A 16,550-nucleotide genomic window follows, 5' to 3' on the forward strand; every position below is an offset into this window, starting at 1 on the left:
GCAGGCTGACACACCTGAGTCTGCAACATTACTTGAGCTTAAATTGGCAGGCAAGGCTGTTACCATGGTGACAGGCTGACACACAAGAAGCATACAAAGCAGCCATATTTGTAGTCTTTATCACATTTTAGGCATTCTATGTGTCATATTGATCATCCTTCAGCTGTATACTCCTTTTCCACATTCAAATCACACAGCCTGTGCTTCTTATAATCTTGTGGTTTTATTCCAGCCTCAGACCTTTCATATGGTTTATTCACAGGCTGTTCTTTAAGGTCTTGACTTCATACTGTTCTTGTCTTCAGCAGTGGCTCTTTCATATCTTCAGAGGTGTAAAAGGAATCACACAAGTGTCTTAATTAGGGCTTAATTACGCAGGCAGGGCTGTTACCACCGTGACAGGCTGACACACACAGAGAAGGTATACAAAGCAGCCATATTTGTAGTCTTTATCAGATTTTAAGCATTATATCTGTCATATTGATCATCCTTCAGCTTTATACTACTTTTCCACATTCAAATCAGACAGTCTGAGCTTATTATAATCTTATGGTATTATTCCAGCCTCAGACCCTTCATATGGGATATTCACAGGCTATGCTGCACGGAGGTACTATTGTCCTTTCCTTTCTTTTGTGTCGCCCCTTTCCGCCTGACAGTCCGTTGTCATGGCAACACTTCCTCAAACAAACCCGGAGTTGTGTCACATTACCAGCTAATTTACCGAGGCTTCACTTTTATTCTCAGTTGTTTCTGGTCATTTTAGTTCGGATTAAGTAGTTCTGTTGATGCTACAATGACGGAACATCCGGCGGAAGCTGAAAATACAGTTACCAGACGTCTCGTGCGCAACTGGGACGAAAAGGAGGTGAGTGTAGTTAGCCTCTTAGCCTCTTGGCTAACGTTAGCAGCCAAAGTTATCAAAGGCTATAAATAAATAATACCGACACCTTTAACGCGGTAGTTCCACTAGGTTTATTACTATCAGAATACAGACAGTGAAGTGACATTTTACTATTTAAAGAACTTTAGCATTAAAAGTCAATGTTACAGACTACAGTTTAGCATCTCATATAGCAGGAAGCTAGCTTGGCTCACTGGTATGAGAAATAGCAGACACATGAAACTATTTTAAATGTTTTGTTCTTTGGCTCTACTGCCTTGTTGTCATAGGCACATTTTCATACACAGTTTAGTCTGTCACAGAATGTATTGGTGCTTTTTGTGGCATATAGAGTTTAGTAATGAATAAAGTTAGATTTAGTGCTTTTTATTCATCTAAAGTATCTTGTACTCTTATTATTCACCCTCTTTTTGGCGCAGCGTATCTTCAGCATACATTGACCGATTTCAACTTCAAGTTTTTTTTCAAAAAACTATAGTTTTTCAAATATTAAGCAATTTCAGTGTCATCTGCCAAATGTATCTCCTCCTACAAATTTCAAGCTACAGACTCCATTTTAGTCTTAAAACGCTCATTAGATGCTGCTCTATCAAACTTGTATTCAGAATTTTCTAATTCCAAATCGTTTCCGCACGCCAGGCTCTCAAAGTTGGAGTGGTTTTTGAGGTCTCCTCTGCTGTTACCATGGTGACAGGCTGACACACAGAGGCACACAAAGCTCTGAATTGATCTAATTCTCCAGCAATTCAGAGCAATCCTTCACATCAGCGTTCAAAGCAACGCTTCAGCTGCAGCAATCAAACTTGTTACCAGATATAATGGCTCATGATGCCAGTCCAAATACCAAAGATATATAGTTCACACTTCTTCAACTGCATTGCAAATTGCAAAAATGTTGCTGAATAATTTTCTTTTTGGCTAATTGGAAGGTCATTTGTGCCATAATTCAAAGCAAGAACGCTGATGTAAACAAAACAACAGCAGAACTAAGAATGAAAAGAAGCATTCATCCATATATTTATTTCATCATCCCTTCTTTCAGCCTGTTTTATCGAGCACAGGCCCGGCCCTGCTGTCAATGAGTGGCAGGCTGGGTACACCCCGGACAATCTACTGCAGGGCTAACACTCATTAACACTTTCAGTCACACCTACACACCAATTTGGAGTCACCAATTAACCTAATATTCCTCACAGGAAGCCAGAGCGCCCAGACAGAACCTGCAAGGCCCCAGCTCACCATATTGAAGAATGTTTATTTATTTAATGTATATTTATTTTTTTCTTTTTCACCTTAACCTTATTTAACTTTTTTGTTTTGGCACAAAGGAGAGGAAAAAACACATCCAGAAACATGGACACAAAGGGATTCTCACAGTAGACGAGGACTCTAAAATGGAGACCACCACCACAGCGCGAGTCGATTTTGCCCCTCCAAAGGATCTAGGGGTGAGGCTGCGGGGTACGTGTTTGTGTCTGAAGCGATTTTATTCAGCTTGTAAAAAATCTGATTACAGAGTTAACATGCAGAGACGCTGACAACTGCTGTGACCTAATTTTACTTTGATTTGTGATACAAGCTTTACCTCTACCTTTCAGGTATCAGAAGCCAGCTCTTGGAAAAACAACTTGCCCAAACAATAAGGTAAATCACCTATACACACACACACACACACACACATATAAATATATACATGAGTATGTGATGCTAAAGAAAGGTTTTCTGGAAGTGGTTTGTTTATGGAGAGCTGCTTAGCCGTGTGCTGGAAGGAACATGTTAGAGGGAAAGTGATGTAATATTTACATGTCTGGGTTTGTTTTACTGGTCGATCGCAGCTGTAATACCTTTTAAATCAGGTTTTATGGTGTTATTTTACACGGAGGCCAGTCATACTAATGGTGTTTATAAAGTCTGTACCCAACAGATGTGGTTATTAACGTCCCACACAAGGTGTGAGACAACACGTTTTTTGTAGCTCAGACTGGCTCTTATGTTTAACACATGAATCGTGAATTAGAATATCATTACATATCACACGTCATATATGATGTACACTGTCAGGAAATGATACAAACAATGCATTTCTCACCAGCAGCATAGCATCAGTCTGCCCACACAGTTGTTTGCATGTATTTCATTTCTCCGCTGGACTGTGTGGGCTTGAACAGACTGTGCTGGAGTGCTAGTGTTCTTTGCACCTGCTAGACACCTTTTCTTATCTGTGAATGCAACAGTTACATAATCGCATCAAGCTATCTATGCAGTGTCATATAATTAAAAAAAAAAATGTCGATGTTTGCATGTTGACTTCATTTATTAATAACAGACCGGTGCTGCTGCTGCTATCTGTTTGTTTTCACAGTGAAAAGATTAAGGCTGAACGGAACCCACCGACCCCAGAAACAGACTACAACACCACAACCCAAACTGATTTCGGCATCAAGGGATTTGTGCCCCTAAGACCTCAAACAACACAAGTATGTATGGACAAACAGCTTGAGTATAGGGACTGATAAAATATACCTTTTCATGTATATGTTGTCACAGAAGCCTGTGGAAAGCACCAGCGTCAACTTTGCAGTGTGTCAAAAATCACAATGCAGTTCACCTAACAATGTGTTCCTGTCTTCATTTTTAGATTCATGATTATAGAACTGACCAGGCCATGACATATTGGAGGGAAATGTACAAGAGGATACAGGTTTGTCCTATTTTGGGTTTCAGTTTTTTTTAAGTGAGTATAGGCCAAAAAAATCTATATTATATGATCTTTTCCAGACCAGATTTTCTCTGTCTGATGATGAACACTTCAGCCTACTTTGTCTATGCGTAGTGTCTCTTTTAAAATAACATACAGTCACTAATGGCTCCATACAATATGTCAGGAGAGAATGCAGCAGCAGAAGAGTTGCACTTATCCTCCAAGGTCAAGAACATGATGATTATAGTCTGTATTCACAGCTCTTTCCGTCATTAGTGCCTCTCTGTATTTGCATGCTTATTATTTTCACTCAGTATGAGTAACAGGTAGAACGGATCGTAGCTTGACATTGTTCTTGTGTCGTTTCTGCGTTGCAGGGTGTGACCCCGGTGAAGAACTTGAACGCGCCCTTCAGGAAGTCATGCCTGTTCAGCACACCCATCACTGAGCGGCTGGATGAAATTGAGCTCCCGCCCGATGATGACGACGACGAGGCAGCACTTCGTTATCAGTTAATGTGAATCCAAGCAGATAAGATGTGTCATATTCGTGCCTATTTCTTGTCTTCAGATAGTTTTGTTCCCTTTTTCCAAACCATGCCATATATTTCACCAGTAAAAATTATAAATAGGGGATCGGTAATTGGTCAAAAATATGACGATATCAGCAGATAAGTTGACACAGACTAACGCTCACTGTGTCCACATGACGTCATTAATCTGTTAGTGAATGCTTCGTATAAAGTGTCAGGAAGTGCTAGCGTCCTTGCCTTGCTGTCTAGTTTCTAGTTTCCTAGTTTCAAAAGTCACAATAGACCTTCATGTTTATGTCCAACTTTATAGCAGAATAATTAAAATAAGAAGGTGAAGGGCCACTTTGATTGAGAGATAAGTGGTGCATCAGTTACTTTACTTTTACTTTAAAAGTAATAGAAACTTTAGTACTCCATGTAGGGGGGGGGGGGTTGTTTACAAGCTCCATTCATCTTTTTTTTTGCTTTTATAATTTCACTGTTGCAACCTCTAATTATTGTCAGAGAAATTCACACCGTCCTCCTACACCAGCTAAATATCGTCCCATTGTTCTGAACATCTATCACAGATGAGTGAATCCTGCACCTTTAACAGGCCCTCAGCGGGCATGCAGATGTGACACAATACGTTGTCGGGGATCACACGGCGTATGCTACACATTCACATACGTTCATGTGTTCTGTCAATCAGAAGAACAATTCCAGGCTCTGCTGATCCTTTATGTGCTTTCGGCAGGGATTAGTAGACGGTAGCTATGGCGACAAGTAATTTTAGCTTACATTTATGCAGCTTTTCTCTCCAAACATTTCATTATCTCACCGGATGATACAGGAAAACCAATTTGCCTGCGAAACACAAGGCCCTCGGAGCGAATTTGTGCTTAACATTTCAAATGAGATACAGTAATTTTCAGTTTTGTTTCTGCTGTTTAATTTCAGTAGTGTGTCTCCTTTGCTGTTTATTTTCAGAAGACCCTGTTAGGTCAAAATCAGTATCAGTAGGGACAATCAATACATCTGGCGGCAGAACTTGAGATACAGGTCGCTATTTTAAAACTCAGAGGTTTATTTGCACTTTTTTTTTTGCAGTATGCATTCGAAGAGGTTTTTTGCACTCCAAGGTCTCGTCTGTATTAAAAGCTAGAAAATAACAGCTGACAAGATAACAGGCAGCCTGGTCAGTTTAGAGGAGTTAGCAGGTCAGCGTGAGACCTTCGCTTGGCTCGCTGCGGCTCTAACAGGCGCAGGCGGTCTGTCACAGCCAGAAAGTGGGCGGCAAGATGTTCTCCCGCGGAGATGAAAACGCACACAGCCACACACACACACATAGTGTCCATGCTCCCATTCCAAAACCGATAATGAGCATCTAATGAGCGGTGATGTCATTACAACAAAAAACACAGCTGCTTGCTGCTGCTTTTCTCCACTTCCTCCTCTATCTGTACACAACTGCTTGCAGTTAATTAAGCTGCACATACGCGATGCTTTGTTGCTTTAAGGCTGTATTATCAACAACAGAGCTATAGCAGTGCTTTGAGATAACAAATTGGCACAGGGAGGAGAAGGAAAAAGAGGGCTTTTTAACCCTAAAATGTAACACCAGGCAGATTAAGTCCCTAGCCTGAGCACTTTTAAATGTGAGAATCTAGAGGGACATCCAATATTTTAGAGGGTGAGCAGCAGCACAAGGTCATTTATAAATTCTTTCTAGGTTAAAAAAAAACATTTGGGTGAGTGCTGTCAGGAGGAGGATATGGCCCAGTTACATTCAAGACATGTGATGATGAGAGTGCCATTAATGCTGTTTTCTTACCAATTAAAAATACCATCTGATCCATAAATGGATAAAAATGAATGTTTTACTCAGTTTATTGAACAAAATATTTTACAGTATCTTGGATATACATATATACATATTATCTTGTAGTGTGTAACATGTTTGATGAACCCCTGCAGTGACATCAATTGCTGTGCCTCCGAACTTCAAAGAGCGTTTCAAGGAAAAAAAGTAATACATCATTGACTTCCAAACACATTATACAAATCTATATAGAAAGCACAAAAAATAAGAATTTATCAGTGAAAAGTACCCACTCTTAGGACAGAAATTCTTCATACAAAAACAACTTTTATATATTTTTTTTGTATTTTTTTTTCTTTTTTTAGTTATAATTTTGCAGGTAATAAATATACCTGGAATTCCCTCTGGTTTAGTCGTGTGGTGTCGTTCACCTTTCCTCCGCAGGGAAATCACCATTAAAGGACTTATTCTAGAACAAATAAAAGTAGTAGCTCGGCCATGGGAGCTTCTGCTGTCGTCTCCGCTGCTGCTGCTGCCACATTATCAGCAGGCCTCTCAGATAACATACACATCAGTCTTCTCCCCAAGAAGCCAATACGTCCTCATTTTGCCTTTGCCCTAGGAAAAAAAAACATAGAAATCAATAGGTTCATCAATGCAGATGAAGAAGAAGTTTGGGGCGGGGGGGTAGGTTGAGCTCCTTCATTACTTTTAAGTGTGACCCTGAAGACTATGTTAGGTGATCTACTTGCTTCATGATGCATACCATAACACTAAAACCCTAATATTTTGTTAATGTAATGCTGAAAGGATTGATCCATTAAAGGCACAGTACACCTCATAGTCATATATTCATATTATACTTATGACTATTTTGGAGTTTCAGCTGTGTGTTGTTTAAAACTTGTAATGTATCTCTCCAAAAATTGTTTCTAGTTTGATATGAGGAGGAGCGATCTTGATGCTAACATGCTAACAAGGATGTAACTTTAAGCTTTCACATATGCTGAATCTTCCTCCGAAGAAATAACCTCAGTGTCCTCATTCACCCTTATTTTTCTCCTTTATTTTCCTTAATCAAAATAAAATGATAAAAATCCTCAGTTGAAAGTCAGTCCTTGACACTGTGTGATTCTTAGTGTGAGGGTGTTATAAAACAGATGGAGGCCTCTTACCTTCATTTCTACATCTCCTCTTAACTGGAGATCAAAGTAACCAAATTCATCCAGCACTTCTTTGGTGGCTGAGGATACGTGGATCTTTAAGGCTGCAAGAAAAAGCAAAAAGTTTAGAGTGAGCAGCCAAGGAGCAAGAAGCTGAAATGCTGAAATGGTGATGAGAATCTCTATTGTTTTTGTCCAATTAATGCACACTGCGCAGACATGTGAAACGCTGCCTGAGAAGCTTCAGGCTGCAGGGTTTATCGCTGGCTAAGGGCCCCCTCAGCTGTAAGTGCTATCAATTATTTACCAGAGGAGGCACAATACAGGAAGCAACTCAGTAGTTAATCAATACATCTGATGATTCATTCGCAAAATATCCAACCGCGGTTTCATAACAGGAGCTCCTGTCGCTGCCAGTTAAAAGCAGAAATGTCAGTGTAAGTATGAGACTCAGCAGGGTCAATGCGTCTTATATTCAGCTTACAGGCCATAATTTTACTGAGGTGCATTAACAGGAACTTGTTTACTTTAGGGAAGTACAGTTTCAGTAAAAATAGAAGGCGTCCACATAACATAGAACAACTGTCCATATAATTTGGAGTGTCTTTGACCCCGACCCCCTAAATTTCACCCAAAATATTGACACAAATTTTACCAGATTATTTTTTGTTTCTCTTTAGCAGATTCCATGATAGCCTCCAGTGGTCAACAGTGTCTGGTTATGTGGTTATGGTTTATGACTAAGGAGAACAGACCGTTGCTATGGACGTGGTTGCAGGGAATCATATCATTTTTTGATATGATCAATCATTTTTGATTTAGTAGTGCAGCTACAGCGATGTGCACTATTATAGTGCGGACTATATTACATTATCGTTGCATAATGTACCAATTGTCCATATTAAAATGATAATCATCATCATCATCATCATCATAATCATCATCATAATTAGAGCATCACAGTTGGACTGCTGCTGTTAATCTCTTAATCTCCTAATGTCAGGGCACACAGCCCAAGCAGCCACATGCACAGCAGCACTCCCTCCTAATGCTTCTGTGGTATGTTGGAGTAGTGTTATCATGGAAATTCTTTAACCCCCTCTATTTTTTCCCTATATAATTAAAGATCAATCTGCAGAATCTGAAATCTAAAATGGAAAGAACCAGTGCATCCTGCGTGCAGACATCAGGTATGAAGGAATGAAAACAAAGGAACAAAAAGCAGCGACGGCTGCTTGAGACGCTCACCCTCTCCGTTAGACTCCATTCTGGATGCCGTGTTGACAGTGTCTCCAAACAAACAGTATCTGGGCATCTTCAACCCGACCACACCGGCACACACCGGACCTACCAAACACAAACAGGCTAAATGTAGTCACACCTTACAGCAACAGGCCGCTATCATCATATCAAACATTGTCAAGCACATTGTCGAACAGGGGCGCAGAGGTGTGATAGAATTTAAATTAAGTGCTGGATGCTTTAAATGAGTCTGACAATGATAAGTAGCAGCCCACGCATGCTGCTTCATTTCTATTTATTGTCAAGTGTCTGAATAAAAACATAAACGCTGCCGTCATGAGCTGATACAGTAAACTACGTCACACTACATGCTGCAGCCAGTGGAGGATAAAACATCATGAGTGTTTGTGTTCACTCTGTATGTGGGTATCTAGGTGGGAAGATACAAATCACTTGAGCTTCATGCACATCCTAGATGCACACAGCTGCAATAAAACTGTCCTCTGTCAATGTGTTTTAGAAAAATTAGGGTCATTTTAGAGGCTTGTAAAGAGAGATCTTTACAAATTTAATGTAAAATATTGTGATATTGCATTAGCTTATCTGAAAAATGTCATGACAAATACATAACAAAGGCAGTCAACCAAAATGTTAGGAGTGGGTTTTCGACCAGGCTGTGTTATATTCTAATTTCCTCTGAACAGGAGTTAGAACTAAATAAGCTCTTATAATTGCAGTATTCTCGTGGCCTGATTCAGACCTTTGAATCTTTGTTCAGGAAGGTCTGGTGAGCTGTGCTCATTACCGGAGATTTTCCAATCTGGGGCCAGTCAACTGTTGATAGGGTCAAAGTTAAATTAAGATGGGGAGAGTCATCTCCTTGAGTCAGAGGAGGAAAAATAGCTGCATTAATGAACTAGAATTAACTGCTTGTATTCATCCCTGTCCACTCCGACTCGTACAGTCTGCAGTGAATAGAATACCGAACACATACATAGATGACTGGGGCTTGCCTTCCATGTATGCTAGCACTAATCAGCTGTAGAGCTGTGGGTGTTCCAGGCCTGACTCACCTGTGTGTATGCCTATCCTGAGCCTCAGCTGGTCGTTGGGTCTGTGACGGATCTTGAATGTTTTGACTTGCTCTAACAACGCCAGGGACATCCCGGCGATCTCCCTGGCGTGGAGTTTGCCGTTCCGCACCGGCAGCCCAGACACCACCATATAGGCATCCCCGATAGTCTCCACCTAAGGGACCGATGTCAACACTTAAATAAAATCTTCCAGAATGCACCTTTTTATATTTAATTTTTATATATTATACTTAATTTATCAATGACCTACCTTGTATACGTCAAAGTTATCGATGATGGCGTCAAAACACGTGTACAGATCATTGAGCAACGTGACAACCTGTAGTCAGAGAAAGGAGAGTTTTGTGTGTCAGCTTTTATATTCAAGATCAGACGGTGTCTTGTGTTGTGTGAAAATGCTGACAGATTGTGAGGCCGGTGCATCTGCACAGCCTCAGAGTCCTCGCATTATTTCTGCAGCTGGATGATTGCCTGACAAACACATTTACAAGATCACAAATCTAATCCGCAGATGGAACATTACAAACACAGTCTGTGTTCAATTTAGACAAATGCACTGGTTTGTATTAGTCGTAATGCAGCAGTAATGTCAGAGGCTGGCTGTTTAGTCCGATGCTATTATTATCATTATTATTGAGAGTTCATCTTAAATGGTGTCTGAATCTAATCAAATACAATTCATCAGGACATCTTGTTATGCATAGGCAACACAATTAAAGGAACATTCTATAGAACATTCCATGGTTTAGATATGTGGATGACACCTGGGTCAAAACCAAGACCCATGAAATGGAACTGTTCACAGAACACATCAACGCAGTGACCACAATCTGGCCTTTTTGGGCTGCATAGTACACATTGAGGAGGACCAGGCCTCAATGCGGAGGTGTACAGGACACCCACACACACGGACCAGCACTTGCTGTTTGAATACCACCACCCACTTGAACACAAGCTGGGAGTCATCAGGACCCTGCAGCACAGAGCACAAACTGTACCAACCAGCTCAGAGAGGAGGAAAACGGAGCAACAACACATGAGGAAGGCCCTGAAAACTTGTGGCGTTCCCAACTGGGCACTCATCAAAGTCAAGAACATCTCCGGATACCTTGCTTCAACCTTCTGAAATACATTTGGTAAGGATGCATTTTGCTTAATGTGGCCAATGTAACTCTTGACAAAGGTTCTGTGACATCACAATATCATGGTAAACCCTATGTATTTATATACTACGTAAAAACAGTTCTTAGTTGCTTATATAGTCAAGCGATTGGCTTTATTGTGCTTAGGTAAAACTAATGTGTTTTAAGGCTTACAGAAACAATGTAAAAAGCTTCATTGTTTGAGCCTGATGAGTTCAACAACTGCCAGTTGCACCTTACCTAGCTTCTGAGACATTCCATTCCAGAAACATCAACTCCTTCATAGATAAAATGTTCACACAAAAGCCACTCCCCCCAAGTGGCTTCTTCAGTTCTGAATAATTAACGAAATGAAAGAAACCTCACACTGCATGCGCGCACCCTGTCCTACCCTCAACAGGGTCAGAATTTTACAATGTGACACCTAGCGGTCCGGAGGACAGCAAAGATGCCAGACTGAGCTGGATTGACTTGTGAGTGCACTTTAAAAATGTGTGGTTCTTGTTATTTCCTGTTTTATTTTGAAATACTCTGTTCCCTCGTGTGTCTATGTGTATTTACTTCCTCCTGTGTCTCCCTCCTTGTTGATTGCCTGTCCCGCCCTAATGTGTCTCAGCTGTGTCTCATTGTGTTCCTTTCCCATGTGTATATAGTGTCTGTGTCTCCCTTCACTCCCTGTTGGAGCGCCTTTTGTGTCTTACCAAGTGTTCCAGACTTATTTCTTGCTGCTGGTGTTTTTTTGGGTTTCTAGTGTTTTATGGATGCCTGTGTTTCTGGATTTTGCTCATACCTGCTCCTTTTGGTACCGTAGCTATTCTGTCCCCTGGTTTTGACCATTGCTTTGTTTTTGACTACCCACTCTTTTGTAAATCTAAAAACTTTGGATTTCCTGCAGTTGGGTCCTCTCTCTTACCTCTCCCTGACATTTTGTAGTACATAAGAATTCCATGCCTTTGTGTTATGTCTCATATATATATAGGTTGTAAAATTCTTAATAATTGACTCTGGTTGAAGACATCCATCATCTGTTCACAAAGGCCACTGAGTGAATGATGGATCTCAGGAAAGCAATAGAAAAATGGCTGTTTGGGTACAAAGTGGGCCTCTGCAATTACAGATCAAGAACATGTTGAGTGACTGGAGGTTTTTGGAACAGCTTGAGGGCTGGAATAAAAAAGGACTTCCACCTCCACCTTTAAATGTGTGATACTCTTTGCTCTTTTGTGTTCATTTTAAATTATTCAAAATATTCTCTTGTGACACTGTGAGTGTCATGTCATTTTGGGGCAAAATCTGTAACAGATAAAATACATTATGTGCTGAACTGGAAGTGTGTTTAGGTATTAATTTATGTGTTTATGTATTATGACCACTGCTAAAAGAGAGGAAAAACTGGTAATGTCTGTCCCCGCCCAACATAATGCATTTTAGGTTACGGGAAGTGGGAGGAGAGAGGAGGAGAGAGGAGGAGAGAGAAAGAGAGGGTGGAAATGTTTGACTGTGTGGTTGGGAAAAGAAACACCTTTGTTCGGGTTGGTTTTTAGATTGTTGAAAAAAATACAAACGGACTCTGGGTTTGTGCCATTGGATGCACGGAAGGGAAAACTGCAACACGTCTCTACATCCATGATGCGGTGCTCTGGCTCGTCGGTTAGCTACAAGTTAGCTACTGTCTGCTAACATGAGTCCGTCCATCAATAATGGGCTGATTAACGTTAAACTAAAGTAAGAGTACTGCTGATGGTCAGCTGGTTTGATCAGTATCAAACATTCAGCAGCCTCTCTTCCTTTGATGCCCACAGCCTGCACCATCACACACAGGTATCAAAAGGACTAGTTGCCCATAACTGGGTACACATTACAACCTTTTATGTTGCTTACTGAAATCTGAAAGCACTATCATTGCTAACAAAGAATTATATTTATGTATAAAATGCAGTACTATTTTAGTACAGTGAAATATTTTTGTTTTGTCTGAATAAGCAAGGCCCGCTCGGGGGGGGTCCCGCCCAGGGAGTAATTTGATGTAGAACCAGCACTGGTGGATAGTAGTGCTGACTACTACGCGAATGCAAGAGTTCGATCAAGTTTTGATCAAACAAAAAGTGATCGCTCTTTTTTTGCTTCCCCCCCCCCCCCCCCCCATATTTGTGTTTTATTTATTTATTTTTACAGGTGGGACTGGAGGTCGCTATTGCTGATAAAATACATATAGACTATAAACAAATATGTATGGTTTTGTTTTGTTTTATTTTGTAATATACAATTTCAGTGAGCTTCCTGTTGTGTTTTCTTTTAGTGGAAAAAGGCAAACGATAAAAAGAATCTGTCCAGGGTGTACCCCGCCTCGCACCCATATTCCAGCCCCCCCGTGCCCTGCACTGCAGGATGAAGCGGGTTAATAGATGATGGATGGATGGATTAAACCTGCTAGTGCATTAACATCAGCTATTTTCCATAGTTGATTGTTACAGTCAAATACTATCTTAAAAAAATCCAACATATTAATACTGAATGCATGACTTCCATATAATGTAGATGTGATTTGTTTTTAATGTCAACTGCCATAACTCATGGGCACCAGTGCTGTTGGCTGCTGTGCAAACATAATAAAAGACAATCATCAAACACCATAATAAACATGTCTTCGTAAGAGACACTATTACTGCTGCCAAACCATAACTCATTTGATTTTAACATCCTGTGTTATTTACAGCATTCATAGTCAAGTGTGGTCAATAAATGAAAGAGCACATGTAATGAGCATGAGACGAGCCAATCTCTCCAGTTCATCTGAAGGTGTGAGAGTCCCCATTAGCACTTGAGACACCCTCCACCAGATGATGTCTTAACTCCAGAAATCTCCTTTTGGTATTCAAGTGAGAGGGAGATATGTGGTGGCATAAATGTGACTCAACTCTGCGCCAACACACTCCGTCTATCTAACAACTGTACTATTTTGGGTCAGGAGCCCATGTGTGGGAACTATGAGACATGCTGTAGGTAGAGGACTGATGCTTGTGAACATTAGAAAGGATGAGTTAGAGTTTATTCCACCTGTAATCACGACCCAGTGTGTGTTCAAAGAGCCAGCTAGTCGTGAATCATACCTTTAGATAAGGTCAGCAGTTTGCCTTCAGAAAGAAGTAGTGGGAGCAACTCTAGTGTCTAGTATCAACATCCAACAGCCAGCCAGTGTGATGAGCTGCTATGACAGTACACCAGAGGACATCCTGCTGTAAGAACTGCAGTGGTCGCTAGCTAGAAGGTGCCACCTGGTTTACACTGAGTGGGGGACCACCATGGCCCAGAAATGAAGTGTTAAAAACTGCATTCCCCCCATGGGCCTCTAGGGGCTGACTCAGTGAGTCATTCCCCATAGACCCATGTTAGAAAGTCCCTTTTTATTATAACTGTACAGGTGGAGAATTTTTCTATAGCTTTTGATTATATTAAGACTTAAACATTTGCATAAATATGGACAGGCAGGTGTTCATTTTTGCCTGTATTTGGATTAACTGGGAGTTCAGGTGGATGCTGCCAACTTGGCAGCAATTGGAGCCTCTCATTGGGTCTCAAAATCCAAGCAGCAACCTCGAGGGCTGAGACATGAAACCAATGTAGAAGTGTTAAAAACTGCAGTTCACCAAGCAGCCTCTAGGGGCTGATTTCAAAAGTGAGTCAATCCCAATAGACCTCCTTATTAAAATGCAAAACTTCACAGCAAAAACATACAGGTTGGTACAAAAAACTGTTTGGCGAAGTTATGCATAATTATGGGTGTGACCATTTTTGAGTGACAGGCTGATGCCCCACCTCAGGTCCACTCATGCTCCACCTCTTTGCCTGTGTTCAGAGTTTACGCCGCCAACATGGCGACGGTTGGAGCCTCAGTCTCATGGTTGAGCTTTTGTGGCAAACCGTGCACGAATCGTTCTTTTAGAAACCTGAGGAAGTCACGCAGACAGAAGCAGCTGGGTTCAATGCGTACCTGCAGCGGCGTGCTCTCTGCAGACATGGATGTGAAGCCCACGATGTCGCTGAAGTAAATGGTGACACTGTCGAATGCTTCAGCCTGCACCGTCTCCCCTCTTTTTAGCTGCTCTGCTACTGAGCTGCATAAGGACAAAAAATGAAAAAGATGTTCAGAAAAAAAACAATAAATCACCAACGATATGTTTGTTTTGTTTCATTTAAAATTGTGGCTTTCTAAAACACAATTACATAACAGGCAGGTTCAATTCAAACTAAATGTCAGTTTATCTTTATACTGATTTCACTGCTTTGAACAGAGAGGCAGATGTGTGTGGTGAGAAATGAGGTGTTCACTTTCTCTCAGGCCTCTCTCTCTCTCTCTCTCTCTCTGCCTGGCTTTGATGGGAGCAGGGAGGAACAGAGGATAGAGAGGATTTGCTACTGCACTGTTATCCAAAGGTCTAAACGTCTTAATGAGCTTCTCCCTTTCATCTACAATGAGATCGCACTGCAGGGAAATGTGTATCTCTTAATAAAATACAGTTTTGGGAGGGATTCAGAGTCTTTAATTAATACAGAGGCTTTAAGCGCAGAGTCATTGATCACACACGTTTTGCTGGGTTGATTTGAGCTCTAAGCTTTTTGCATGGAAGGAGAAAAGTCTAAATACAATTGTGATTTATTTTTTTTCTTTTCTTCTTCTTTTCTCTTACTGTGGTAAAATTTGATAGAGGAGGTTTTCGGCTTTCCGCTTCTCCTCCAGGTAGGCTTGTGTTCGCTCCTCCACCAGGTTCTCCAGGTTGTTGGCGTATTGTTCCATCCTGGACAGCAGGTTGTTGAGAATACTGGTGCTGCCCTCCCTGTGGGACACATGGAGGAGAAAGTTCAAAATGAGCATTGTAGTTAGAAGTAGGCTCAACAAGTACAGAATCTTATGCTTTTATTCCCAAATACATGAGTTAAGCTTTTTTTTTAATCTTGTGTCTACATTACCCACAATGCATCTTGACCTTCTCCACTGAAAATGTGGTTTAGGTATGTATAAAAAGGCTTGTCATGGTGCTTAGTTTTGGGACTTTTTTCCTTGTCTTTAGTTATATTCTCTTCATTCTAGCAGTTTTCGGGGTCTAAGGTTTTAGAATTGTAGCTTCTTATATTTTGATGTATCTGTGTACTGATCCTTTGTTTACTCATTTTTTATGTGTTCATTATACTTCCTGTTTTATTTTGGTAGTCTTTGTTTCGCAGCGTTTCTCACTTTGTTTTACTTCCTGTCACCCCCCCCCTCACCCCCGTGATTGGCTGGCACTTTCTTATCGTTTCCACCTGTGCCTTGTTACCTCTTCGCAGTGTATTAAAGCCACATGCTCCTGCTTAGTGTTGGTCAGTGTGTGTCTGTGATCAGTACCTGTAGCCCTTTAATCTCAACCCCATGATATCATGGTGGTTTGTTGGTTTTGTCAGTTTTGCTGCCTTGTTTTGATTGTATTTTTTATTTAATTTAGTAGGTTTTCAGGTCACAATTTGGGGGTTGAAATATTATTATGTATTTTTTTAATTTCTTTTTAATGTTTGCTATGAATCAGGTGTGCCACACGTTACACGTTTTTTTGTAAAGAAGTAGGAAATGCACCACATCTCTTCTTAAATACCTACATCTCTCATTATCAGGCTGTCTCTGTGATGCTTCACTAAGACACTGTTCATATTTTGTATTTAAAAGGGTGACAACATGCTAGATCACCTCCAAAAGGACAAGGAGGGACATTCAGAAGAGTCCTGTCACAGTTCAGTTTTAATATTACAAATGTAACCAATAGTTTTTAATGCCTAATACCAACCACAACTGAAAGAGTCATACACAATTTAAGTATGAGACACAAACAACAATGTCAAAGAGACATAAACCCCAGACCCTTAGGTCAATGTCCAGCACCGTCCCCGTCCGGCTTTCTTACGTTGACTTTTGTTGCTTTATCGTTCCATGTCTCAGTGA

General features: G+C 40.8%; 2 protein-coding genes across 2 annotated transcripts in view; one reads left to right on the plus strand and one right to left on the minus strand.

Moving 5' to 3' along the window:
- Positions 1-682: 682 nt before the first annotated feature.
- spag8 (sperm associated antigen 8) lies at positions 683-4,234 on the plus strand. The gene is made up of 6 exons (XM_028418380.1): positions 683-868; positions 2,233-2,365; positions 2,503-2,548; positions 3,267-3,381; positions 3,543-3,605; positions 3,983-4,234. The coding sequence occupies exons 1-6, from the start codon at positions 797-799 to the stop codon at positions 4,124-4,126; spliced, it is 573 nt and encodes a 190-aa protein (XP_028274181.1). The 5' UTR covers positions 683-796; the 3' UTR covers positions 4,127-4,234.
- Positions 4,235-5,988: 1,754 nt separating this feature from the next.
- The window catches only part of npr2 (natriuretic peptide receptor 2), a 53,659-nt gene continuing 43,097 nt past the window's right edge, over positions 5,989-16,550 (minus strand). Inside the window, exons 16-22 of the mRNA XM_028417751.1 lie at positions 15,268-15,414; positions 14,571-14,694; positions 9,688-9,756; positions 9,417-9,591; positions 8,350-8,448; positions 7,114-7,205; positions 5,989-6,556 (exon numbers count right to left, since the gene is read on the minus strand). Coding sequence (XP_028273552.1) covers positions 6,494-6,556; positions 7,114-7,205; positions 8,350-8,448; positions 9,417-9,591; positions 9,688-9,756; positions 14,571-14,694; positions 15,268-15,414 — 769 coding nt within the window. The 3' untranslated portion in view covers positions 5,989-6,493. The remainder of the gene's footprint in view (positions 6,557-7,113; positions 7,206-8,349; positions 8,449-9,416; positions 9,592-9,687; positions 9,757-14,570; positions 14,695-15,267; positions 15,415-16,550) is intronic.

Source organism: Parambassis ranga, chromosome 12 (assembly GCF_900634625.1).
Source record: "Parambassis ranga chromosome 12, fParRan2.1, whole genome shotgun sequence".
NCBI classification, from domain to species: Eukaryota; Metazoa; Chordata; class Actinopteri; family Ambassidae; genus Parambassis; species Parambassis ranga.